Source organism: Microcaecilia unicolor, chromosome 2, assembly GCF_901765095.1.
Source record: "Microcaecilia unicolor chromosome 2, aMicUni1.1, whole genome shotgun sequence".
NCBI lineage: Eukaryota > Metazoa > Chordata > Amphibia > Gymnophiona > Siphonopidae > Microcaecilia > Microcaecilia unicolor.
This window is the reverse complement of record NC_044032.1, coordinates 594,584,136-594,611,748: the sequence shown is the minus strand read 5'-3', so window position 1 is coordinate 594,611,748 and position 27,613 is coordinate 594,584,136. Positions and strand designations below refer to the sequence as shown.

The 27,613-nt window shown below is 42.6% G+C and overlaps 1 protein-coding gene across 1 annotated transcript in view; it reads right to left on the bottom strand.

Annotated features, from left to right (window-relative positions):
• The window catches only part of LOC115462209 (probable ATP-dependent RNA helicase DDX60), a 368,606-nt gene that overhangs the window by 53,741 nt on the left and 287,252 nt on the right, over positions 1 to 27,613 (bottom strand). Inside the window, exons 32-34 of the mRNA XM_030192223.1 lie at positions 25,176 to 25,280; positions 16,312 to 16,453; positions 9,161 to 9,282 (exon numbers count right to left, since the gene is read on the bottom strand). Coding sequence (XP_030048083.1) covers positions 9,161 to 9,282; positions 16,312 to 16,453; positions 25,176 to 25,280 — 369 coding nt within the window. The remainder of the gene's footprint in view (positions 1 to 9,160; positions 9,283 to 16,311; positions 16,454 to 25,175; positions 25,281 to 27,613) is intronic.

Sequence of the window (27,613 nt, the reverse complement as noted above, 5' to 3'; positions counted from 1 at the left end):
TTGGGCAAGAATGTGTCTTATTTTTCATTTGCCTATTTCTACAGCAATTTCGTATGAGGTGGTGATTTTGCGAGCCTCTTGTCCTACTATCTCCCTTATAGAATCAGATAAGAAGTTGTTTAATATCTTGCTCACAGTTGCTTTGCATTTAATTGTTTCAAACTGGAAAAACAATGCCCATCTAAATTATAATGAATGGTGGAGCTAAGTCTGTGTGATCCGAAAATATGAGCTAATACTGGCCCATAGGCATCGCAATGTTAAGTCGGTTTGGATCTCTATTGTCAGGAACCCAATAGCACTACTTGTCTACCTGCATCTAGGTAATTTGCCCAGAGGTATTGTCATGGGGATAATGTTGTTCTGATTTTTACTTTTGTTTGTTTGCCATGGATTGTTGTTTTTGTTTGCTTTTCTGTATTATGTTTTGAAAACCTTAATAAAAATATGGAAAAAAAACCAAAATGGAAAACTATGAAAACCATATGCGAAGATATACAGTGGTGGAAATAAGTATTTGATCCCTTGCTGATTTTGTAAGTTTGCCCACTGACAAAGACATGAGCAGCCCATAATTGAAGGGTAGGTTATTGGTAACAGTGAGAGATAGCACATCACAAATTAAATCCGGAAAATCACATTGTGGAAAGTATATGAATTTATTTGCATTCTGCAGAGGGAAATAAGTATTTGATCCCCCACCAACCAGTAAGAGATCTGGCCCCTACAGACCAGGTAGATGCTCCAAATCAACTCGTTACCTGCATGACAGACAGCTGTCGGCAATGGTCACCTGTATGAAAGACACCTGTCCACAGACTCAGTGAATCAGTCAGACTCTAACCTCTACAAAATGGCCAAGAGCAAGGAGCTGTCTAAGGATGTCAGGGACAAGATCATACACCTGCACAAGGCTGGAATGGGCTACAAAACCATCAGTAAGACGCTGGGCGAGAAGGAGACAACTGTTGGTGCCATAGTAAGAAAATGGAAGAAGTACAAAATGACTGTCAATCGACAAAGATCTGGGGCTCCACGCAAAATCTCACCTCGTGGGGTATCCTTGATCATGAGGAAGGTTAGAAATCAGCCTACAACTACAAGGAGGGAACTTGTCAATGATCTCAAGGCAGCTGGGACCACTGTCACCACGAAAACCATTGGTAACACATTACGACATAACGGATTGCAATCCTGCAGTGCCCGCAAGGTCCCCCTGCTCCGGAAGGCACATGTGACGGCCCGTCTGAAGTTTGCCAGTGAACACCTGGATGATGCCGAGAGTGATTGGGAGAAGGTGCTGTGGTCAGATGAGACAAAAATTGAGCTCTTTGGCATGAACTCAACTCGCCGTGTTTGGAGGAAGAGAAATGCTGCCTATGACCCAAAGAACACCGTCCCCACTGTCAAGCATGGAGGTGGAAATGTTATGTTTTGGGGGTGTTTCTCTGCTAAGGGCACAGGACTACTTCACCGCATCAATGGGAGAATGGATGGGGCCATGTACCGTACAATTCTGAGTGACAACCTCCTTCCCTCCGCCAGGGCCTTAAAAATGGGTCGTGGCTGGGTCTTCCAGCACGACAATGACCCAAAACATACAGCCAAGGCAACAAAGGAGTGGCTCAGGAAGAAGCACATTAGGGTCATGGAGTGGCCTAGCCAGTCACCAGACCTTAATCCCATTGAAAACTTATGGAGGGAGCTGAAGCTGCGAGTTGCCAAGCGACAGCCCAGAACTCTTAATGATTTAGAGATGATCTGCAAAGAGGAGTGGACCAAAATTCCTCCTGACATGTGTGCAAACCTCATCATCAACTACAGAAGACGTCTGACCGCTGTGCTTGCCAACAAGGGTTTTGCCACCAAGTATTAGGTCTTGTTTGCCAGAGGGATTAAATACTTATTTCCCTCTGCAGAATGCAAATAAATTCATATACTTTCCACAATGTGATTTTCCGGATTTAATTTGTGATGTGCTATCTCTCACTGTTACCAATAACCTACCCTTCAATTATGGGCTGCTCATGTCTTTGTCAGTGGGCAAACTTACAAAATCAGCAAGGGATCAAATACTTATTTCCACCACTGTAATTTAAGGTTTATAAACTTTCCAAGGCTTACAATGATAAATCCATTGCAGATGATACAACGCTACTTCAAGGAAATTTTGGAGATACCAGAAGTAAACCTGCCAACTCTTACTCAAGTTTATTATGTACCTTCTAAAGTACAAGAACAACCACAACAACACAAAGAATCTTTGAATTTTACTAATCTTTTGGAAATACTGAATTAGCAACTACCGCTGGTAGCTACAGTTGCTTTACTACCAGACAAACAATGGCTGTTTAAAATGTTCTTTAAACATAAGGATAAAAAGGTTTTGGGTTTAAAGATTTCATTGTTTCCGGATGTTTCGAAAAAGAAACATAAACAATTTCTATTACTGAAGCCTGAAGTATTGAGACTAGGGGCCACATTTTATCTTCGTTTTCCTTGTAAATGCATAATATGTTATAATTCATATAAATATGTTTTCACAGACCCATCACAATTAACATCGTTTGTAACATCTAAAAGAATTGAAGGAGTTAAATAGAAAGCCTCGTTAAATTGTCTCCTGAATGTAATTTTCCTTAAATAATATTACTTTATTAATCCTCCTACAGTAGGATGTCCCCTTTTAAAGTGGACTTGAGTGTTTAATTATGTGTTGAAAATATATTTCTTTTTTTTCTTTGTTAATTTTTCTAAACACTACCTAATCAAGTGTATTCCTTGAAATAATTGTATATGCAAATAAAAATACAAAAGTTTGTATCTCTTTATGGAAGCACAGAGTGCATTACACCACAACAAATGCACTATCAATGAGGTACAAAAAGAGGCAACAAAGCTTTTAAAAGCAATTTAAATAAGAAAAAGAATACATCACTACAGAAATTCCAAAGTAACAAATCTGAACACAGCTGCTGAACAAAGCATGCTGTTGAGTAATGATTTTCAAATTGTAATTCAAAGTTTGGTGTTGACTGAATTGGACTATTTATTTATTTATTTATAGTACATTTCTATCCCACATTTTCCCACACACGCAGGCACAATGTGGCTAGCATAGAAGTAAAAATGACAGTACAATAAGGGAAAATGGTAAGAAACAAGAAAAGGGCAGAAAGGGGAAAGGGCCATAACAGTTATAGGGGTGAGGAGGTGGGACTATTGATCGAGAAGAGTGTGGGGGGAATAGACCAGTCCAAATAGGTGGGTTTTCAGCAGTCTCTTGAACAGGTGGTGATCATCTTGCAGTTTTAAGCATTTCGGCAAAACATTCCAATTCTTGGCACAGGAGTATTGGAAGGACAAAGTGAAGATCTTCTTGTACTTGACGCCTCTGCAATTTGGGAAGTGCAGATTGAGATATGACCTCGAGGTGGCAACTGCGTTTCTGGGAGGAAGGTCAATAAGACAAAGCATATATTCTGGACCCTGCCCGTAGATAATTTTGTGGGTAAGGGAGCAAATTTTAGAAGAGATACGTTCCCCCACAGGCAACCAGTGGAGAAGGAAACGCAGTCTGTCCGCTGTGTTTTGCGCAGTCTGGAATTTTCGCAACAGATATCCAGGACAACCTGCGTAAATCCCGCTGCAGTAATCCAGGTGAGATAGCACCAACCGATGGACAAGGGTGCGAAACAGTTAGTTAGGCAATATCTGACCTGCCGAAGCCGCCACATCCCATTGAACATTCTCTTAGTGACAGCTCATACCTGGTCTTCCAGATGCAAATGCTTATCCAAGATCACCCCAAGGAGTTTAGGCTGCTAGATAGAGGGAGGACATAGTCATTTATAGTGAGGGTGTCTGTAGGGACAGAATAGTATGGGGAATGGAGAATAAGGCACTGAGTTTTATCCTTATTTAACTTGAACCGGAACACCCTCGCCCAGTGTTCCATGGTAGATAAGCTGGTTACAATCAGGTCGGAGATTTCAGCTACTGTGTCACGGAAAGGGATGGAGATGGTGACGTCATCAGTGTAAATGTACGGGTTTAGGCCCAGGTTGCAGAGGGCGGTAGCAAGAGAGATCAGCATGATGTTAATACTACTGTAAAAGTTTGTATTTGGGTCTGTCACAGGCGAGATGTAAGGCACTTCAAGTTGTGCAAAATGCTGGCTGTGAGGTTAATGACGGGTATATCTCGTTTTGAGCATGTCACTCCTTGCTATGAAAAATTAAACTGGCTTCCTGTGATGTTTAGAATTTGACTACAAATTTTATTTCTGATTTAGGCCATGTTAGCTGGAATGGCACCATTTTATCTGACTCAGGCACTGAGAAACCACTTTTACCAAGCCGCATAGGCGCCTACACGTGCCAAATTGGAGTTACCACCCAGTTACCATGTGGCCCTTGCAGTAATTTCAATTTTGGCTCATGTCCACTACGCGCGTCAATTGGCATCTGATGTGCATAGGTCCTTACCGTCCAAATTCCTTACCACTAGGTCTATGGTTGGTGGTAAGGTCTCAGACTCAAAATGGACGCACGGCAATTTTGATTTTGCCGCATGTCCATTTTCGGCAAAAAAAAAGCCTTTTTTACAAGTGTGCTAAAAATGATTCTGAACACCCAAAACCCACGTCTACACTACCGCAGGCCATTTTTCAACATGCCTTTGTAAAAGGACCCCTGAGGCTTTATGTTGTGTCCCTTGCACTTTGGTCAGAGGTTAAGTATCAACTGGTGGTGGCTTCTCTTTCCATTTTACTCTATGCTGTTACTAAAGATTCAGTTTTTTCAATTGTTGGGTCCCTCTTATGGAACAAGTTGCCTTAGACCTCGAGACTTATTTTTGATCTGTTATGTTTTAGAAAACAGCTGAAGGATTTTGTGAAGGATAAGAGTGGTAAATTTTTTTTGTGTGAAGGTGGAGAGCAGTATGCCTGTCTATCCTTATGTGAATATGCTTTTATGACTGTTTTTATTGTGAAAAACAAAGAAAAAAAGCACAACTGGGCCTTCAAGACTGAGACAACAGAAGTCCTTTATTTCAGTCTGACCCGACATGGGCCATGTTTCGGTGTGAACCACGTCTGCCTCAGGAGTCTATTGATAAAACATATAAAATACAATCAAAGATAAAATATATATATAAAAAAATTGTTTTAATGTACTTATAAAAGAACACATACAGTACATTCATAGGCTCTCAATTATGGAATGCTCTACCCAAACAAGTAAAATCTACCCAGAACGACCTTAACTTCCAAAAATTATTGAAATCAGTATTGTTTAAGAAAGCTTATTCCCCAGGTTTAACTTAACTTGAATTAACTATTACTATAATTTCAGATCCAAGGACAAAAATTACCTACTATTATCTATTGCCTTTTGATGTTTAATTGTTATTTTATGTCTTATTCTTAAATTGTAATTGTTCTTCTTGTACTGTAGCTTGCACTACAGACTTTGTAAGCCACTTTGAGCCTGCGATCAGTGGGAAAATGTGGGATACAAATGCAATAATAATAATAATAAATAAATAATAATATAAGATAATGACCATTTACATAAAAATAATGATGAAAATGATAAACAGTAAAATGCACATACATAATGTAAGGTAATGGCTATCTACATAAATGTTTTAAACAGTAAAATGTAAAAAGCAATATAATAAACAGCATAATCGCTGTCTGCTTCATAAAGTTTCAGCAATGCCTGTCTTACCCAGATTCAACATCAAATATACAAACAGAAAGCACAATGAAGTTCAGTGAAACATAAATTTAGAAATAATAGAAAAACTGCCTTACTCAGATTTAGTATTAAGTATATAAACAGGGAGCACAGTAAAAACAAATTCCTAGGTTAATATACAACTCCTGTGGGAAGAGAAAAGAAAAAGTGGAACAGGGAGAGGGCACACACTGAAATGTCTAAAAAAAAAAACTCCAGTGGTTGAATCACCATTAACAACTAGGTATAAGTTTGGCGATTCAACCAATGGAGTTTTTTTTAGACATTTCATTGTGTGCCCTCTCCCTGTGTAACATGATATGAGTTATTGATTTTGCTGGATCAGATACCAATATAAAAATACAGCTTTAAAGATTTATTGGGACAGAATCAAATAAACTGGTCTGGCTTTCATTTTACATTCCCCTTCCCCCTGGAAAACTACTGAGAACAAGAACTAGCTGGGTGGATACCTAAGCCCATCAACACCTATCCAAAGCATCAATCACAGAGACTGCACCTAACAAAAGACTATACCTCCACCTATTCTCAGACAAAGGCTAAGCCCATCTAAGCTCAATCACTCTCAGACAATGGACCAGCAGATGTCCAGATGATGTCATTAACCAAGTGACCCGTTACTAAAAATAGATTAGACCATTTTATGAGAAAAGGAGTTGGAATTGCAGCTGGCTCGCTCTCTTCCTCTGGACACTGGGCTCATGGATTCCTGACTGGTCTCTCCTCTTTGGATCTGCCTCCTGCTTCTCTCTGCTGGACTTCACACATACCCTGGCAAGAATTCTCCAGGCAACAACCACAACTTTACAACAAAAGGCTTCTTCAGCAGAGAGGATTTCCTTCATCACTCCAACCAGCTACCAGACTCTATCAAAGTGAGTTACCATATCCAGCATAACTTATAATTCAGACTTGATATCTTGAAAAGCACATTTCCACTTGTGATAAGATTCTTAAAAACTGCCTCTCTCTTGTAACATTATTACATTACCTGTATTATAAATAAACCTTTTTAAAGTTAAATATATGATCTTTTATGTTCTGAGCACACGTCCTTAAACCTTACAGTGCAGGTTAATGTAATTTAACAAATATAATATTTAATTCCCCTTTTTCTTACATATGCTTATCTTATTACCTTACAGGTAATTGGTGGAGAATAGAATATATATATATATATATATATATATATATATATATATATATTATTTCTTACACCTGTTCCCCTTTCTCTCCCCACAGGAGTCTGACTACAAAGGGTCTGCACTGGTTCCAATTGATTCAGAATGCTGCAGCTGGACTAACAGAAGACTGTAAATGATATGACCACGTCACACCATTTTTGCAAAAACTTCACTGGCTACCAGTACAGTACAGGGCCAAATTTAAAACTCTATGTAGGACCTTCAAGGCCCTTAAAGGAAATGGCCCAGAGTACTTGAAGAACAGGATCTCCTTCTACACATTTCCAAGGTCACTAAGGTCTTCCCAATGAGTATCTCTAACCACACCCTCTCCAAAGGACATCACATGATGTGATACCCGCAAGCGAGCTTTCTCTGGATTAGCCCCCACATTCTGGAATGCACTCCCTGAAAGGTTTCACTTAACACAACATTATCTATACTTCAGGAAGCAGGTGAAAGCTTGGCTCTTCAACGAGGCCTTTAATACATAGTAACATAGTAGATGACGGCAGAAAAAGACCTGCATGGTCCATCCAGTCTGCCCATGACAAACTCATATGTGTATACCTTACCTTGAATTTGTACCTGTCCTTTTCAGGGCACAGACCATATAAGTCTGCCCAGCAGTATTTCCCGCCTCCCAACCACCAGTCCCGCCTCCCATCACCGGCTCTGTTACAGACCGTATAAGTCTGCCCTCCCCTATCCTCGCCTCCCAACCACCACCCCCTCTTCCCCCCAACTGCTCCGCATTTTATGCTGCTTATCCCAGAAATACTGTCAAAATGTTAAGGCGTTCTACTTATTATGTCCAAAAGAACACAGCAATAATGTACAAAAATAGAAAGTAGAAGAGTGAGTGCCACCAAGTACTATTCTAATTGAATCTCAGGGATGTCTCATATAATCTCATTTGGCTGTATGTAACATAATAGAAGAAGTAAATGACAACGGCTGCACATCTTATAGCAGGACATGTTTACCCATGCCTACTCTAGCTAAGATAATGTTCAAGCACCTTTCTGACCTCATTTAAATTATCCCCTTATTTTCTTATTCCTGTTACTCTATCTTATCTATATGTTCCATATTTGCTTACAGCCTATGCTGTCTATGAAAGTGTTTTAGTGTTTACTGAGTTACACTGAAATGTAGCATATTATCAGGCTCATTTTCGAAAGAGGTGGACGTTCATCTTTCGACATAAATCGGAACATGGACTTCCATCTCCCAGAGACATCCAAATCGGTATAATCAAAACCCGATTTTGGACATCTCCAACTGCAGTCCGTCGCAAAGACGTCCAAATCTCAAGGGGACATGTCAGAGGCGTAGTGAAGGTGGGTCTTGTGCATGCCTAAGACTTCGACGTCTTTGAGCCATAATTGAAAAAAGCAGGGACATAATATGGACGTTTTCACCCGGACTTGTTTTTATAACGAATAAGGACCAAAAAGGTGCCCGAAATGACCAGAAGACCACAGGAGGGAATCGAGAATGACCTCCCCATTACTCCCCCAGTGGTCACTAATCCCCTCCCACCCTCAAAAACATCTTTAAAAATATTTCGTGCCACCCTCAGATGTCATACTCAGGTCCATGACAGCAGTATGCAGGTCCCTGGAGTATTTTAGTGCAATTCAGACAGGTGGACCCAGGCCCATCCCCCCACTACCTGTTAAACTTGTGCAGGAAACTGTGAGCCCTCCAAAACCCACCACAAACCCACTGTACCCACATCTAGGTGCCCCCTTCACCCATAAGGGCTATGGTAGTGGTGTACAGTTGTGGGTTTTGGGGGCTTAGCACACAAGGTAAGGGAGCTATGTACCTGGGAGCATTTTATGAAGTCCACTGCAGTGCCCGGTTGGTGTCCTGGCGTGTCAGAGGGACCAGTGCACTACAAATGCTGGTTCTTCCCACATCCAAATGGCTTGCATTTGGACGTTTTTGACATGGACATCTTTGGTTTCGAAAATGCTCCTCTATGCCATGTTATTGTTGTTTGAATATTTTTACTGCTGCAATTGTCTATTGTTTATGTTTGACTTATTCTTGCTGTATACCACCTTGAGTGAATTCCTTCAAAAAGGCTGTAAATAAATCCTAATAAATAAGAATTGTAGTATATTGAATTATAATGTATTGTACAATTAAAAGAAATTGACTCCGCACCTGTAATACGATGGTCATACTATTTTTACCCACCTCTGAATACCGAAATGATTGTTTTCGTTCCATGAGAGAAGGCGGTAGGTATCTCTGTCCAAATATGTTTGCCAGTACTAGTACTATGATTTCCATCTGTGCTTCAGAAAATTCCCATTGATCTATTAAAGGACACAAATGCAATAACACTGAACATCTTGACTGAATTAAGAAAGAAGACATGGGGAAGGATGAGTTTAACTCCTCTAAAAGAAAAAAAGTGCATAGAAATGTGGTGAAGTAAATTAGAGCACACATCTTTTTGATAATAATATTCAACTTTTTATTAATATGGATGATGAGCAGGGAGAAGTCATGGCTACAGGTCGTACCCAGGGTTAAGATCCTGGCATGAAAATGTACCTTGTGATTACTACTGTTATTACCAGGAAACCTAATCCTTTAATCAGGAGTTTGGAAGTACTCCTTGATTCTGATTTGTGTTTTGCTCCTCAACTCAGTCTTTTGTAGCTTATACTTAATCAGATTTTACCATAATTTAATTTAATTATTATTTAATTAATTTAATTTAATAAAGAAAAATGTCAGGAAGTATTTTTTCACGGAGAGAGTGGTGGATGCTTGGAATGCCCTCCCGCGGGAGGTGGTGGAGAGGAAAACGGTAACGGAATTCAAACATGCGTGGGATAAACATAAAGGAATCCTGCTCAGAAGGAAGGGATCCCCAGAAGCTTAGCCGGTGGTGGGAGGCAGGGCTGGTGGTTGGGAGGTGGGGATAGTGCTGGGCAGACTTATACGGTCTGTGCCAGAAACGGTGGTGGGAGGCAGGGCTAGTGGTTGGGAGGCGGGGATAGTGCTGGGCAGACTTATACGGTCTGTGCCCTGAAAAAGACAGGTACAAATCAAGGTAAGGTATACACAAAAAATGGCACATGTGAGTTTATCTTGTTGGGCAGACTGGGTGGACCATGCAGGTCTTTTTCTGCCGTCATCTACTATGTTACTATGTTTAATTAAGCATTTTGTATTCTGCTTAACCAATAACAGTTCTAGCTGGATTACAACAAGAAAAATAAGTGCAGTATGGAAACAATATCCAGAATAAAAGAGAACAATCATTCTAAAAAAATAAAAATAACTAAACCCAGTTGAAAAATACTTTCTAAATAGCCATGTTTTAACAGCACACCTAAAACTCATAATATTTAAAGCAAGCTGGCAGATATTCAAAACCATTTAATTGGCCAGAAATAGCACCTGACTGGTTAAACAGTATTTAGCTGGCTGTCCACCAATATTCAGCAGGAGATAGCCAGCTATCTCCCGCTGACTATTCCCAGTTTGTGCTTAGCGGATAGCTAGTTATATTGCGTGATATAACTGGCTATCTGCTGACTTTCAGTGCTTTGCCAGATAAGTTAGGCAAACAAATCCGGCCACATCAATAACAGGTCTATCTTTGGATGCTATGAACTTAGTCGGCCAGTGCTGAATATTGGCTTGGCCGGCTATGTTTTTAGCGGTCAAAAATAAACCAGATCTTCAGTGACGGTCAATGGAAGTGGCCTGGCATTGAATATCCGGGCTCAGCACTGACTGCGGGAGGCAACCTGGCTACTTCCTGCAGTCTGAATATCGGACCCAAAGAACCTTTTCCCCATTAAGATAGAGTTAAGCCTTCTTCAGTCGACATATAGACTTCATAGGGATTTAATCTGATAACAGATAGTGACCTAAGGGTTCTTTAGTTAACACAATACAAAAGGTAATCAGGACCCACACCATATAAAACCTAAAAAATCATGGTCACCAACTTGAACTCTACCCAAGCTAATGTAATTTCTTCATATATGGTATAGCAAGCTCAAACCAAGCACCACCGAATAGCTTTGCAGCAGCATTTTGAACTATCTGCAGTCTTCTCAGTTGTTTATCTGACAGTCATAAGTACACAATATTACAATAATCTATAATGGTTAACACCATAGACTGAACAACCACCTGGAAAAGGGAAGGGTCCAAAAATGCTTAATTGGTTGCATCATTTTCAATTTGAAAAATGATTTTCGGACTACACTATTCACTTGCGTGGACATTATTAATGCATATTCTATCAGAACCCCCTGAAATTGTATCTCATCCCTAATAGGAATCTCATCCGTAGCCAACTTAAATGGCATTTGTGGTTCACAACATGGAGAGCATCCAACCCAACGAACATTTGTTTTGTCAGGATTAATTAAGTGAATATAGTGTAATCCGCTTAAATGCAAGGGTCTGGGACCAAAGAAATGTATGCAGTTAACCAGAGCGTACACTTAACCGTTGTGACCCAAAGAAGCTTGACATCTGATAAACATATGTACAGTACTGTTTATTATATGTACAGTATACAGCCTCAGTTAACTGACATTAGGCTTGCTTGAAGTAATCAGTTATAGTCCTCTGTACACTCTTGGGTCTATGAGTTCCATAGACTACGTCTGCCAGACGGTAAAAACTGTCATAGCACTGACATCCAGTGGCCCCCAGATAGGCCCGCACGGTGTTGAGACTCTCCAGCACTCTTGCAAATGTGACAGGAGGAGGTTGTTGAATTTCGTCAGCATGTGCCTCGCTGCTCATTTCTTCATCTGTTCCATCATCAGCTGTTGTTGCCTGCGTGTAGGCGCATATCTCGACATCAGTGCTGTCTTCAGCTGTTTGTAGATCGTAATCAACAGCTACGTAGTGATGGAGCTCCTCTTCAGTAACACCAGCTGGGATGTCAATAACCTCTTCATCTGACACGTTTGCAACAGTTGCATCTGTTTCGTCCCTCTCCACATCCTTAACAAAGCTTGTCCGCTTGTAGCAGTTCACAATGGTTGCCTGTGTAACATGATTCCAGGCTTCTTTTGCATATGTAGGGAATTCAACAGTGATAGATTACGAGCCAGTTCAACAGCATGTTTATCCTTGCCAGTCTGGTCATCCATAACACTCATCAGAAGACGACGTAGCACAAGAGCCCGATAATGTTGTTTGAAATTGGCTATTATGCCCTGATCCATAGGTTGGATCAGAGAGGTAGTGTTTGGTAGCAGGAAGACCACCTTGACGTTAGACAGCCTGACATCATCCTTGTGTGCAGCACAATTATCACAAAGCAGCAAAATCTCACGCTTTTGTGCCCGCATTCTAGTGTCTAACTAGATCTGTCCCTGATGCAGCCCTTGTGAGGGTGAAACACTGCCGTGTCAGGCTTTTAGAGAGTGTTTTATTCTTTTAAAACTTTGCTTGTGGTGAATAAATTTTGGATCCAGACATTCTACACTAGTCTGCTCTGTTTTGTTTTCTGGAGCTTGCAGCTCATCTGCCTATTTGTTTTATTGGTCTATTATTTCTTCCAAAATATATCTATTAAGATCTTTAAGTGTGCTCCCATATGCTTTATAATGATGACTTTATCATGTGGTAGGACCTAAGCTTTGGAATCAGTTGGCAGCCTTTTTAAGGTTGGAAACTGTCTTGCTAACCTTTAAGTGGCTGCTTAAAACATATCTTTTTCAGGAGGCCTTCACATGAGACTCTGAGGTTACTTTCTTCCTTTTTTTTTTCTTTTCTTTAGCTGGCAGAGATTGTGACGCTATGTACTGGGGTCTGGAGCTCTGATGACCCAGCAGATGCTTGTCTTTTTATCTTGTTTCTTTTCCTCTTCTTCTTTCCTTTTTAATTGGTTGGTGTTCCCTTTCTGGATTATTTTGGCTGTGTTGCCATTTTATTTCTATGTACCCTGCTTTAATGGTTGTCCTTAAGTGAATTAACAAATAAAGTAACTTTTAACCTTGATCGTTTTAATACGGCTTTGTATACAAATCCTTTAGACACATGACTACAAAGGGTCTTCACCAGCTCCAAATGATTCAGAACACTGCGACAAGACTAACAGAAGGTTGCAAGCGATGTAACCACATCACAACATTTTTGCAAAAACTTCATTGGCTACCAGTACAATACAGGGCTAAATTTAAAACTCTGATCTTCAAGACCCTTAAAGGAAATGGCCCTGAATATTGAACAGGATCACCCTCTACACACCTCCAAGGACACTAAGCACTAGAGGCTGTTAGCGCCATACCAGTGCCTGTGTTTGCTACCGCCCTATGATCACAGCCCCCGAGCATGTGAAACAACGTGCTCACAGGCTCTGAATGCAACTAGCATGCCAATGCATGCTAGTCCTATTCCTCCCCAATGATCAGCAACCAGCGCGCCAAACATTGGCTCACTGGCTTCAGCAAACCCAATGCCAGCTCGGAGCTGGTGTTAGGGCTTGCAGACCATTGGGGAGGAACAGTGAGCCCTGTCCAGCATGCATTTGCATGCTAACAGGCCTCCCATTCCCCCCAGTGCAGCAGCCTGTGCCCCCCCTGCAGGAGCAGGAACCCTGACCCGACACCTCCCCCAGCGACCTCCAGTTTCCTGACCTCCCCCCCCCCCCGACATAGGTTTGGGGGGGATGAAGATCCGGTGGGTCTTCACCCCCTTAACCCCCCGGCATCCCCTCACGTGAATGGAGCCCTGGTGGCTCAGTGGGCTGTGAGTCAATCCCCACTCCACCCCCCCCCCATATGGTGATCTTAGCAAACCTAACCCACCCCCTACCTTCGATGGAGGAGGGAGGTGACCTCCCTCCTCTTCCATTGGTGCCACCTCAAAAATGGCAGCGCCCAGCCCTGCCCAGTTTCTCCCTTATATAGTGTGAAGCCCCACCCAGTGCATCCCAGGATGCCTTGGGCAGCGCTGGGCGATGCCATTTTTGAGGCAGCGCCAATGGAAGAGAAAGGAGGCAACCTCTCACCGCCAACGAAGGTAAGGTTGAGGAAGGGCTACCAAGACCACCAGGTTGGGGTGGGGTGGGGATTGAATCTTGGCCAACTGGGCCACTAGGGCTCCATGTGAGGGGATGCCATGGGGAGTTAAGGGGGCTGGAGACCCACTGGATCTCCAGCCCCCCCCCCCCCCGAACCTGGGTTGGGGGGACTGGGGGGGGTTGACTCGCAGCCCACTGGGCCACTAGGTATCTATTTGAGAGGACACTAGAGGGGGTAAGGGGGGCTGGAGATCCGGTACTTGTGTCGCGTAGTTCAGGGTGGAGGCTCTTGAGGTCTGGTGGTCCCATGGACCTCCAGCCCCTCTGTTTGACAAGTCTGGGCTTTTGACAGCCTAGACCTGTCAAACAAGTGTGGGAGGATATAGACCTGTCAAACAAGTGTGGGAGGATTGTACCAAGTGCATGCTCAGGCACAATCCTCCCACACTTTTACCCTATGATCAAAGAGAATAGTGTGATTAAATTTGCATGCTATTATCTCTGATCATAGGGGCGGTAAAGCCCCGCACTGTTCCAGCGCTATTTTTAGAGTGCTGTTTGGAACAGTGTGGGACTTTTGATCATCTGCCCATAAGGTCCTCTCAAGGAGTATCCCTAACCACACCCTCTCCAAAAGACATTACAGGATGTGATACCCGCAAGCAAGCCTTCTCTGGAGTAGCCCCCACACTCCCTGAAAGGCTCCACTTAACACAAGACCATCTCTACTTCAGGAAGCAGGTGAAAGTTTGGCTCTTCAACCAGGCCTTTAATGGAAGAAGTAACTAACTTGTTAGTCTCATACAGACAAGGAGTGACAACGGGCTGCACATACTGTAGCAGGACATGTTTATCCACTCCTACCCTAGCTGAGATAATATTTAATCACTTCTCTGACATCATGTGCAACTTTCTTTAAATTATTCCTCTTATTTTCTAACTCCTCTTACTCTCTTACCTGTCTATGGAGCACATTTTCAAAAGATAAAAACATCCAAAAAGTGGCATAAATCTGTATTTGGACGTTTTTCCTCACAAAAACATCCAAATTGGTATTTTCAAAACCAATTTTTAGAGGTTTTTCTATGCAGTCCATCAGAAGTGTGTTCAAATCACAAGGGGGCATGTCAGGGGCATGTTAAAAGCAGGATCTGGGTGTTCCTAACACTTGGACGTTTTTCATCCATAATGGAACAAAACAAAAACTGTCCAGGACTAAAACTAATACATTTTGATCTAGACCTGTTTTTATAACGAATAAGGCACAAAAGGGTTCTCTAAATGACCAGATGACCACTGGAGGGAATCAGGGGTGAGACCCTGATATCCCCCTGGTGGTCACTGAGCCCCTCCCACCCCACAAATGTTAAATACAAATATGATTTAGCAGCCTCTATGACAGCCTCAGATGTCCCTGACGAACACTTGGACGACTTTATCTGGTAGTGTTTTTCTTACAACCAAGGCACAAAAAGGTGCCCGAACTGACCAGATGACCACCAGAGAAAATCGGGGATGACCTACTCTTACTCCCCTAGTTGTCACTAACCCCCTCCCACTCTCAAAAAATATCTTTAAAAATATTGATTGCCAGCCTCTATGCCAGCCTCAGATGTCATACTAAGGTCCAACACAGCAGTATGCAGGTCCCTGGAGCAGTTTTAGTGGGTGCAGTGCACTTCAGGCAGGCAGACCCAGGCCCATCCCCCCCTACCTGTTACGTTTGTGGAGGAAACAGTGAACCCTCCAAAACCCACCATCAACCCACTGTACCCACATCTAGGTGCCCCCCTTCACCCGTAAGGGCTATGGTAGTGGTGTACAGTTGGAGGGAGTGGGTTTTTTTGGGGGGAGGGGGGTTGGGGGGCTCAGCACACACGGTAAGGGAGCTATGTACCTGGGAGTAATTTATGAAGTCCTATGCAGTGCCCCTACGGTGCCCGGTTGGTGTCCTGGCTCCTCCCACAACCAAATGGCTTGCATTTGGTTGTTTCTGAGATGGGCATCCTTGGTTTCCATTATCGCCGAAAATCAGAAACGACCAAGTCTAGGGACGACCATTTAAGGACATCCCTAACCGTATTATCTTGTTTCGAAAATGCGGGTTTCCCCGCCCCTGCATCGGGACGTTCTGCGAGGACATCCAAATCGAAACGAGGACATCCCTTTCGATTATGCCCCTCTACTTCATACTTTGTATTGTCATTTTAATATTGTTACTGCTATAATTGTCTATTGTTTATGTTTGATTTATTCTTACTGTATACTTCCTTGAGTGAATTCCTTCAAAAAGGTAGTAAATAAATCCAAATAAATAAATAAAATGAAAACTTACCTTTTTCCTTGGTTTGCAACATCTTGTGGAATAGACCTTTAAGCAGAAAACTGACTAAGATGAAATTTGCAGGTTCATGGTAATGCAAATGGCTTATAAGTCCAGCAAATCCCATTGGGTCACCTTTTTTATCCAAATACTCCTGAAAAATAAAATATTTTTGTTATTTCAGCTTATAAAGGAAAGAGTTAAGTTAAATATTAGTCACAAAAATAAATTGCATCTAGAAGTATAACTTAATTACCATCAAAGAATGCAAGACTCCTTTAATGGAGAAGAAGATCTCAATGAAAAGACATCTCATCTGAAATATTAGGCTGTCAGCATGAGTCTCACATCAAACAACAATGCCAAACACCAAAATGCTGACAAAGGCCACCGTATTGTCAGCTGCCTAAGGGCTTCAAAGTTATTTATAAATCCATTTGGCTGAAATATTGCATACATGTATATAACACTAGTAAATTTAATCACAAACTTAGTGGCATACTGATCAGGAGTAGACTGACCATTTGGGCAACTAGGCACTGCCAGAGGGCCAGTGGCAGTTGGGGTCCCTTGCCCCCTCCCCCCATGTGTTTGACATCTCCCTCTCCTCCGCTCCCAGGTTTGGGTCCAGCATGCTTTTTCTTTCTCCCTCCCCTCCCCACAGTCCAGAATCTCCCTCTGTCTCTGAACTTTCCCCAGTCTGACATCTCCCCTACCCCATCTACGAACCCCTCCTCCCTCCCCCTGCCTGCCTTAAAACATGTGTTTCTCTGTATAGGGCATTGGCAGCCTCAGTGATTTGCATAGGCTGTCAGGCCCTGGACTCTGGAGTCATCTATCTGCCAAAGCTCATCCTCTTCTGATGTAACTTCCTGCTTCTGCACAACACAGTACAGAACAGGCTTTGAGATTTGGCGGCTGACAGCACATGCAAACTGCTGCAGCTGCCAGGGCCCCATACAGAGAAAGATGTTGGACAATGGCTGGGGGTAGAAAGGAAAGAGAAATGAAAAGATGTTGGGGCAGAGGCAGGGCTGGGAAGGAAGAGGTAGAGATATGTTGGACCTGGGAGTTGAGGAGAGAGGGAGAGAAGAAAAGATGTTTGACCTGAGGGAGAGGGAGGAAGAGATGTTGGACTGGGGGAGGGGAGGTAGGGAGAGATGTTGGACCTGGGGAAGGAGGGGGAATGAGAGAGAGAGAGAGAGAGAGATGTTAGACCTGGGGGCGAGGAGGAAGATTAGGGAAAGCTAGGAGGGAGGGAAGAAAGAGATGGAGAATTAATGGACCCAGGGGCACTGGGGAGGGAAGGAGGGGGAAGAGATGTTGGACCTAGGAGGGAGGGAGAGGGGGAAAAGATGGACCTAGGGCAGAGGGAGGGAGAGGAAGAAGAAGATATGTTGGACAATGGGAGGGAGGGAAGGAAGAGAGATGGGGAATTAATGGACCCGGGGCAGAGGGGAAGGATGGAAAAGGTGGAGATAGATTTTATATACAGGGGCGTAGGGAGTGAGGGAAGGAAGATTGTTGGCCCCTGGGGTGGGGGAGAGAGTGAGGGAGAGATGTTGAATCCTGGGCATAGGGAGAGAGATATGGAGAGAGAGAGTGAGATGTTGGACCCAGAGGGGAGGGAGAGATGTCAGACAGGAGATGGGCTACAAGGGTGGAGGAGAAATAGGGAGGAGATGCTGGGCAACAAGGGTGGCAGGATGGAGAGGGATGGCAGCTACTGGGGATGGGGGAACCATGAGGGGGTTTCAAGGTGATGAGGGAGAGGAGGATAGTGAGTACAGAGGGAAGAAATGTGGTACTGAAGAGTAGATGAAATATAGAAGGGAAGGAGTAAGATGGCACATAGGAGAGCCAAGGAATCAGAGAAGGAGATGGAAGGTTGATAGGCAGGTGAAAATAATGAGGAGATGGAGAACTGAAAGATAAGTAGGGTCAAGCTTGATTGGACAGAGAGGCAGAAAAGAAATAAAAAGGGTGAAAAGAGCTAAAAGAGAAAGATCAATATGTCAGAGACAGGTGTAACGAGGGAACAGAACAAGGCGAGAGGAGATAGGAGAAATGACAAATGGACAACAGCCAATGAAAAGGGAACAGAAAACAGACAGGAAGCAGAAAAGAGAAACTGGGCATGATAGAAAAATAAAGCATTCAGATAACAAAGGTAGAAAAAAAAGTGGAATATGTTAGCTTTGGGAAATGTGCATTACAAATAGTTTTGTACTGTGTTCAGTATAAGAGGAAATATATATTTCTGTTTTTATTTCTTCGGTGTTGCAGTACATGCAAAGTTTGACTTCTTTGGGTTCCCAGTTTAATTTTTGTCTTCATATTTCTATTTTTAGCTTGCGATCCCTTTTTTTGATGAGGTTCTGTCTGTGTTTTGGATATTTATTTATTTTTATTTATTGGGATTTATTTACCGCCTTTTTGAAGGAATTCACTCAAGGCAGTGTACAGTAAGAATAAATCAAACATGAGCAATAGACAATTACAGCAGTAAAAGTATTCAAATAACAATACAAAGTATGGTATGGAGGGGCATAATCGAACGGGCGCCCAAGTTTTCCTGAGGACGTACTCACACGATGTCCCCGCAAAGGGGCGGGGAAATCCACATTATCGAAACAAGATGGGCGTTCATCTTTCATTTTGATAATAGGGTCTGGGAAGCCCAAATCTCAACACTTAGGTCAACCTTAAAGATGGTCATCCCCGATTTTCGGCAATAATGGAAACCGAGGACACCCATCTCAGAAACAACCAAATCCAAGCCATTTGGTCGTGGGAGGAGCCAACATTCATAGTGCACTGGCCCCCCTCACATGCCAGGACACCAACCGGGCACCCTAGGGGGCACTGCAGTGGACTTCAGAAAAAGCTCCCAGGCGCATAGCTCCTTTACCTTGTGTGCTGAGCTCCCAAAACCCACTCCCCACAACTGTACACTACTACCATAGCCCTTAGGGTTGAAGGGGGCACCTAGATGTGGGTACAGTGGGTTTGTGGTGGGCTTTGGAGGGCTCACATTTACCACCATAAGTGTAGCGGGTGGGGGGGCCTGGGTCTGCCTGTCTGAAGTGCACTGCAGTACCCACTAAAACTGCTCCAGGGACCTGCATACTGTTGTCATGGAGCTGGGTATGATATCTGAGGCTGGCATAGAGGCTGTAAAAATATTTTAAAATTTTTTTTTAGGGTGGGAGGGGGTTAGTGACCACCGGTGAAGTAAGGGGAGGTCATCCCCAATACCCTCCGGTGGTCACCTGGTCATTTAGGGCACATTTTTGTGGCTTGGTCGTAAAAAAAAAAGGACCAAGTAAAATTGCCCAAGTGCTCATCAGGGACGCTCTTCTTTTTTCCATTATCGGCCGAGGATGCCCATGTGTTAAGCATGCCCCAATCCCCCACCCCCCCTGTGAACTTTGGTCGTCCCTGCGATGGAAAGCAGTTGAGGACCCCCAAAATCGGCTTTCGATTATGCCGATTTGGGCGATCCTGTGAGAAGGGCGCCCATCTTCCGATTTGTGTCGAAAGATGGGCGCCCTTCTCTTTTGAAAATAAGCCTGATAGTGTACTAATTACAATGTCAGCACAATACATAATAGAACATTTTAATTGGTAGTGAACGGTATAAGCAAAGATGGAACATACAGATAGGTAAGAGAGTAAGAAGAGTTAGAACTAAGGTGACTAAAGAAAGTTGCACATGAGGTCAGAGAGATGGTTAAATATTATCTCAGCTAGGGTACGAGTAGATAAACATGTCCTGCTGCATATGTGCAGCCAATGTCATTCCTTGTGTGTGTGAGTGAGACTGACAAGTTAGTTACTTATTCCATTAAAGGTCTGGTTGAAAAGCCAAGCTTTCACTTGCTTCCTGAAGTAGCGATAGTCTTGTGTTAAGCGGAGCCTTTCAGGCAGTGCATTCCAGAGTGTGAGGGCTACTCCGGAGAAGGCTTGCTTGTGGGTTTCACATCGTGTAATGTCTTTTGGAGAGGGTGTGGATAGTGATAGTCCTTAAGAGGACCTTAGTGTCCTTTCAAAAAACTAGCTTAGCATGGATCTTGTGACTAACATTGGGCGCTGGATTTATGCCTTCTGAAACCAGGTGTAAAGCTGGAGCTTAACTGAAGCACAGAAAGAATATCATTCTATAACATCGTGCATAACTTCTGGGAACACCCACTGATCCACTCATACTCCTCCCATAGCTGTGCCCCTTTTGAGTTACATACTATGAAATTTAGGCATGGATGTTATGGAAAAGGGCATAGGATAGATGTGTGTGTATATCTCCTAATTACTGCCAATTGTCAATTAATTTCAATAAATTCATCAGGGATCTATGCCCAAATTTGGATGTCCAACTTTGGATGACCCATATAAAATCTGGGAATAAGTGCTCCTGTATTGTAGCATTATCCAATTAGTGTGCGCTAATGTGAATGTGCTGGATAACATTTCCACGCCCATTCCCTACCCATGACATGCCCCCTCCTAAATTTTTTTTTTTAATCTCAATGTTGTGTGATTAGTGTGCACTGACAGGCAAATTGCTGAAAAACGATTTAATGCATTTTGCAGAGGAGTGTGGTAGCCGTGTTAGTCCACTCTTAAGGTTATCAATAGAAATCAAACAAAATAAAACATGGAAAAGAAAATAAGATGATACCTTTTTTATTGGACATAACTTAATACATTTCTTGATTCGAAGGTTGCCACTACCAGTGACTTCACAGTGAGAATCCTCAAAGGTAACTTTAAAACCATACAAGAACGTAAGACCTTTGAAGTCAGAATGATTGAATATTTTAACACCCAACAGAAAGGACTTAACAAGGATCTGGGGTTCCTAGCCCATTATAAACCATAAAGCTGTATGTCTCTGTTGATCACCCTCCCCTCACCTATCCACACCCACCCTGTTAGAATATCAATGATATGCTTTGATGTCCCCATGCATACTTCCTACCCACCCCCCTCCTCCCACCCTGTCAGACTGTCATAGTAATGCTTGAATGTTTTCACTTATATACACTGTCAGCTAGCACATTTGCTTATTTCCGATCTGAGGAAGAAGGGCAACCTTCGAAAGCTAATCAAGAAATGTATTAAGTTATGTCCAATAAAAAAGGTATCATCTTATTCCCTTTTCCATGTTTTATTTTGTTTGATTTCTATTGATATGCATTTTGCAGTAAGCCTTTTTCCTGTGTTAAGCGCCAATTCCATTCGCACTTAATGCAGTTTGGTTAAGGGCCTCCAAGTGACTAAGGACCAGTAAAGAAATATCTGACTTCTGGGATATCCCTGTAAAATTCAGCTGGATTCTCTTAGTAATACTATTAAGTGGGCATGGCTATCTTATAATACACATATAGCAATGCAGCCTTCTGAGCAAAATATCCAAATTTGGACTTAGACGTCATATCGAAAATGCCCCTCCACAAGTCATAGTGGATGTAAGTAGGAAGGCGGATGTACATGTTTCATGGTAGGTGTAAGTAAGGTATATCCACAGGATTCTGTATAAGTCACCAAAAGTTGGGTGTACAATTTTTAGCACTGATCGCAGATCCACATGTAAATTAATTGACTAAAAAGGTGCTAACAATCAATTATTGGATAAACAAAAACTACTTGGCAGTCATTTGTAGTTACACGTAGCTCTGACTTACGCCCCAGTTCTATAACTGTGTGCCTAACTTATCTTGTGTGTAACTCCAAAGGGGATGTGGCCAGGGAAGGTCTATGGGCAGGTTAGCGGCATCCCAGGATTTAGGTGTGCAGATGTAAAATACTCGAATTTCATATTTTTATATGCCTGATCAGCTGCAGTCTTTCCTAGACTCAAAACAATGAGAGAGGGAAAATGGTAAATGAGAATTACGGTGTCATATTTTCCTTAATAAATTGTTAAAATTTAATTAAATCTTCACTAATTCCTACCCCCTGCACTGTATAGGGGTCTAATGAAGCCAAATATTTGACATGGATATGAAATTACTACTACTACTACTACTACTTAGCATTTCTATAGCACTGCCAGGGTTACGCAGCGCTGTACAAGTTTAAACATGGGGAAGGACAGTCCCTGCTCAAGAGAGCTTACAATCTAAAGGTAAAAAACTATGTAGTCAGTGTGGGTATCAGGAATGGGAAGGTGGTTAGGCACCAAAAGCAAGGGAGAAGAGATGGGCCTTGAGTAAGGACTTGAAAATGGGCAGGGTGGGCGCATGGCGTATGGGCTCAGGAAGTCTGTTCCAGGCATAAGGTGATGCGAGGCAGAAGGGGCGGAGTCTGGAGTTAGCGGTGGTGGAGAAGGGTACAGAAAGGAGTGATTTGTCCTGAGAGCGGAGTTTACGGGTGGGAACATATGGGGAGAGGAGGGTAGAGAGGTAATGGGGGGCTGCAGATTGAGTGCACTTGAAGGTCAATAGGAGAAGCTTGAACTGTATTTGGTAGCGGATCGGGAGCCAGTGAAGCGACTTGAGGAGAGGGGTGATAGAGTATCGGTTCACGCAGTAGATAAGATTTTGATAAGAAATGATTTTGATATAACAATGTTATCACGGCTGTATTTTACTTATCAGATTGTATCTGTTTAAGTTTATTGAAAAAATTAATAAAAATGATTAAACATAAAATACTCGAATTTCCATGCCTAACTGACTGTAAGTGCTCGCGCCCAAAATGAGGCACAAAAATGCACACTAAGCTAGTAGTCTATAAAGACAGTTCCGCACGCACTAACTTTGGGCAACCTTTACTGAATTCGCCACATGTGTGCAAATGTGTTGTGCTTGTGTGTGTCTGTGCAAGTGTTTTGTGTGTGAAAATTGTTCCCTCCCAGTGTGGTTAAAAGAACCATTATTATGGTAAAACACATGATGTACTGTTAGCAGCATTAAGAGGAAGCATTCCTAGTGGCATGCTAAGGGTAAGTTAGGAAAAGTATGCACACAGATTGCTTTTTCAAGTCTACTCACACAAAAAGCAGGTGCAGACCTTCAAGTTTCAAAGTATAAATAAGCGCAAACTTTAACTTTGAAAATTGGGTACAAGGACTGCAGGATAAAAGCATCTACAAACTTTATTCCAGTATGGACAGTTTGAAAATTGCCCCAATATGAGTAATTTGGAGACCACAAGTTTGAAAGAGGAGGGTAAAAAGACATTACCAACGAAACAAAAAAATATTGGAACCAGGACTGTATTCCAGACCCTGTCTACAATGGCATAAAAATACTAAACAAATACTAACAACAAATATAGGTCCCCTTGTACAAAGCTGCGCTAGCAGCTGTCAGTGCGGTAATGCCGACAGTCCATTCACTTCGAATGGGCTGTCTCGGCATTGCTGCACGGCAGTCGCTAATGTGGCTTTGTAAAAGAGGATGGGGGATAATGAGTTACCAGTTCTTTAATCACCTATTCCTCTCATAAACTAATTTAATGTATCGCAAAACACCCATATTTTTTAATTGAAACAGTACTAAATAAATACTATTAGCGATCAAAAAAACAGCACTTAGGGGCCCTTTTACTAAGGCGCGTGGGTGCGTACACAGGTCCAACGTGCATAAAACTGACACTACCGCCCAGCTACCCTCATGCCCCGGGCGGTAATTCCATTTTTGACATGCACCCAAAACACCCGGTGGTAATCGGCAGTTGGTGTGTGCTGGATACTTACCACCCAGTTAGCGTGTGAGACCTTACCGCTAAGTCAATGGGTGGCGTTAAGGTCTCAGGCCGAAAATGGACATGCGCTGGTTTTCATGTTGCCGCACATCTATTTTCCGGCACAATAAAAAAAAATCCCTTTTTTCCAGGTGCGTTCAGGAAATGGACCTGCATGCATCCAAAACACACGCCTACACCAGCGCAGGGCACTTTTAGGTGCGCCTTAGTAAAAGGGCCCCTTAGTTTGGTATATGTGAACAGCCGTGTAAACATACAATAACTTGACTTGATGCTCAGAAACTAATAAACATTACAGAAACACCACTGTAACAGCGGCTTTTCAGCAGGACAATCCTGCCTTCTTCTTGAGTCTCAGGGCACACAAAAACGATCGCTTAACACCAGCCTCACAAAGACTAGACTCAAAAGACACTCTCAGTGTATAACAGAGGATCAGTTTATGAGAGGAATAGATGATTAAAGAACTAGTAGTGACTTGAGGTTGAGGCCTGAAATGGGATGGCCTATAAGAGACCTAATAACCTGTAAAGTCTTTTCCTTTTATTTCTGATATACTGTCATTATGGGGGTCTTATACTAAAGCTTAGTTTGAGTTATCTGCAGCAGGGCCCATTTTATTCCTATGGACCCTGCTGCAGATAACTTGAGCTAAGCTTTAGTAAAAGACCCACTATATTTGTTACTGGTATTTGTTTAGTATCCAGCATATTCTGTTTGGTGCTACGTGATCAGTGAGTTGACAACACATATACAAGTAGGACTCTTCGTTTTGCATTCATTACTTGGTGTATTTATTGACCCCTGATGCAGATGCTTTTTAGCGTCGAAACACGGCCTGTGTCGGGTCGTTATCTCTGATATAATAAAGACTGTTGGACTCACGTCTCCAGTGGTGAATCGTCTATTAGTCTCTACTTTTGCCTTCTGTGATTCGTCATCGTAGAGAACTTTTCCTGTTCTATATTTTGGATTTTAGTATTTTTATGCCATTGTAGGCAGAGTCTGGAATACAGTCCTAGTTCCACTATTTTTTTTTTTGTGTTGTTGTTTTGCCAATATGAGTAATTGCAGAGCTAGTTTTCTGAAATAAAGGCAAAATATGATTTTACTCTACTATCATACAATCTGAGAAACAACAAAGGATATTGCATAAAGCTTACCTCCTGGACTAGAAACTGTAATGAAAATAAAAAATACAGTTTCAGCATTTCCATGTACTTTGGTTTTTTGAAGGACAGCAATGAGTATTTCAGTACTGACAGTGCCTAATTAAAACAAACAAAAACATTTATGAAGTATTTTTGAAAGCTCATAAATGAATTTCTAGTCACAATATTAGCCCTATAAAAGAAAGCGTTACCTTAAACTTATGTGCTTATTCTTATTTCTATATGGTCCACACTGACAAAATTTTGAAGGGAGAACTATATTGTGGCCCTGCAAATATGACCCCGCCTTCAGCCTAGTGCTGGTGAGGTTTGCATATTTTCCCAGTGTCCTCCAGGGCGACTCCCAGGTCTGCCCACATCTGCTCATGTCTCCACTCATGCCTCCGCTCCTACTACCCAGCACTCCTAGTTCTGGTGAGGTTTTGCAGTCTATCTGCATATTCCTTCCAGCATCTTCCAAGATGACTCCCAGGACCACCCTGAGCCACTCGGGTCTCTGCTCCTGCTACCCAAACCTCCTATTGAGAAGATTTGGAGTCCATATGCATATTTCTCCCAGAATCCTCCACGATGACTCCCAGGTCCACCCCAACGAACTTGGGTCTCTGCTCCTGCCTGCCATCCAAAGCTTCTTCCAACCACTTGCAAGATTTTTGGGAAGATTTGCAGCCTATCTGCATATTCCTCCCAGTATCCTCTGGGATGACTTCCAGATGCACCCTGATCCAATCAGGCCTTCATTCCTCACAACTCAGCATTCCTATTGGCCACCTGTCAGGTGGAATGTGCTTGATGGCACCCATCACATTCTATTTCCACAGGTTTATATTTTCCCTTTTCCTTCTATTTCCTATGGCTCCATTACACTTTCTCTTTCTGATACTATCTCTTCCCGATCTTATTCACCATCTAAAACTACTACATCCTCAAGACCACACTGCCCATTTTCTGCTTTCATCACTTTCCAGACATTTTGTCTTCTATCTTTCTCTCAGGTCTCAAGCTTCAACATTTTCTTCCTTTCATTCAACCATCTCCATTTGGAATGTCCACTCTGTCTCCAACAAACTTGCTTGCATTCACAACCTCATTATGTCTCATATGATCCACTTTCTTGTTTTAAGACTTTGCTTTCCCCTAAAGACTCTGCTTCTGTTGCTGCCCTATGTCACAGGGGTTACCTTTTCTCCCAGTTGGCTGCAGAAGTGGTGTCAGGCTGCTACTGTTACCTCCAAGTAGATTTCAACCTCTTCTTCCACCTCATTCTCACTACTTTTCTCCCTTTGAAGTCCACTCCATCCATTTATTCACTCTACTACCTCTCTGGGTAGCAGTCATTTATCAACCCCCCTGATAAATCTCTCTTCATTTCTCACTGGCTTTGATTCCTGGCTTTCCTTCTTTCTCAAACCATCCTCCCCTCCCCTTGGGGACGTTAGTATTCACTGATTCTTATGCCTCTAAGATTCTTGCTTTAACCTTCTCATTCAATCTCCACCTGTGTTCTGCTAACCTACTCACTGATATGGCCACTGCCTTGACCTTGTCTCATTCTCTAACTGCTCATTCTCTATTTTCTCCACCTCAGTTCTTCCCCTCTCTGACCATCATCTGATAAATTCCACACTTAACCATGCTCTTCCTCAGTCCCATAAAATCACCACCAACACATTTAGGAATCTTCAGGCTACTGACCCTTGCACTCTTCCAGTGGTGTGCTGGTAAATTTTTAACAACAGGCTCTCTCCCCGGTCCACCTCGGTGCCCCCCCATCCACCTTGGCGCCCCCCATCCACGTCTGCGCCTCCCCCCGTCCACCTCTGCGCCCCCCCCCCCCCCCCAAAATTGCAGAGCTGGCTATAGCCAGGGGGGGCAATGCATTACTCTCTCCAGGGAAAAAAAATTAAATGATCCTAGGTTCCAATCTAATTCATGTTTAATATGGGATAAAATGCCATAAATAAGTAAATAAATATAAACTTTTAACGTTCAGCACCTGATTCTCAAAGTGGACATATTCCAAACACTATAATGAAAATAAAATAATTTTTTTCTACCTTTGTTGTCTGGTGACTTTGTTTATCTGATCATGCTGGCCCAGTATCTGATTCTGCTGCTCTCTATCTGTTCCCTTGACTCCGTTTCCAGGGCTTCCTTTCCATTTATTTCTTTTCTTTCGTCCTTTCTTCTTCATTTCTGGTCCTCCGCAGACTTGACTATACAGTGGATCCAGCTTCTGCCTATTTTCTCTATCCATGTGCAGTTTCTCTCCTCACTTCCTTTTCCCTCATCTAATCTCCTTCCTCTATCATCCCTCCATGTCCAGCATTTCTTCTCTCTCCCTTCCCTCCATCCATGTCCAGAATTTCTCTTGCCCTCCCCTCCATCCATGTCCTGAAACTCTCCTCTCTCTCCCCTGCCCCTCTCTA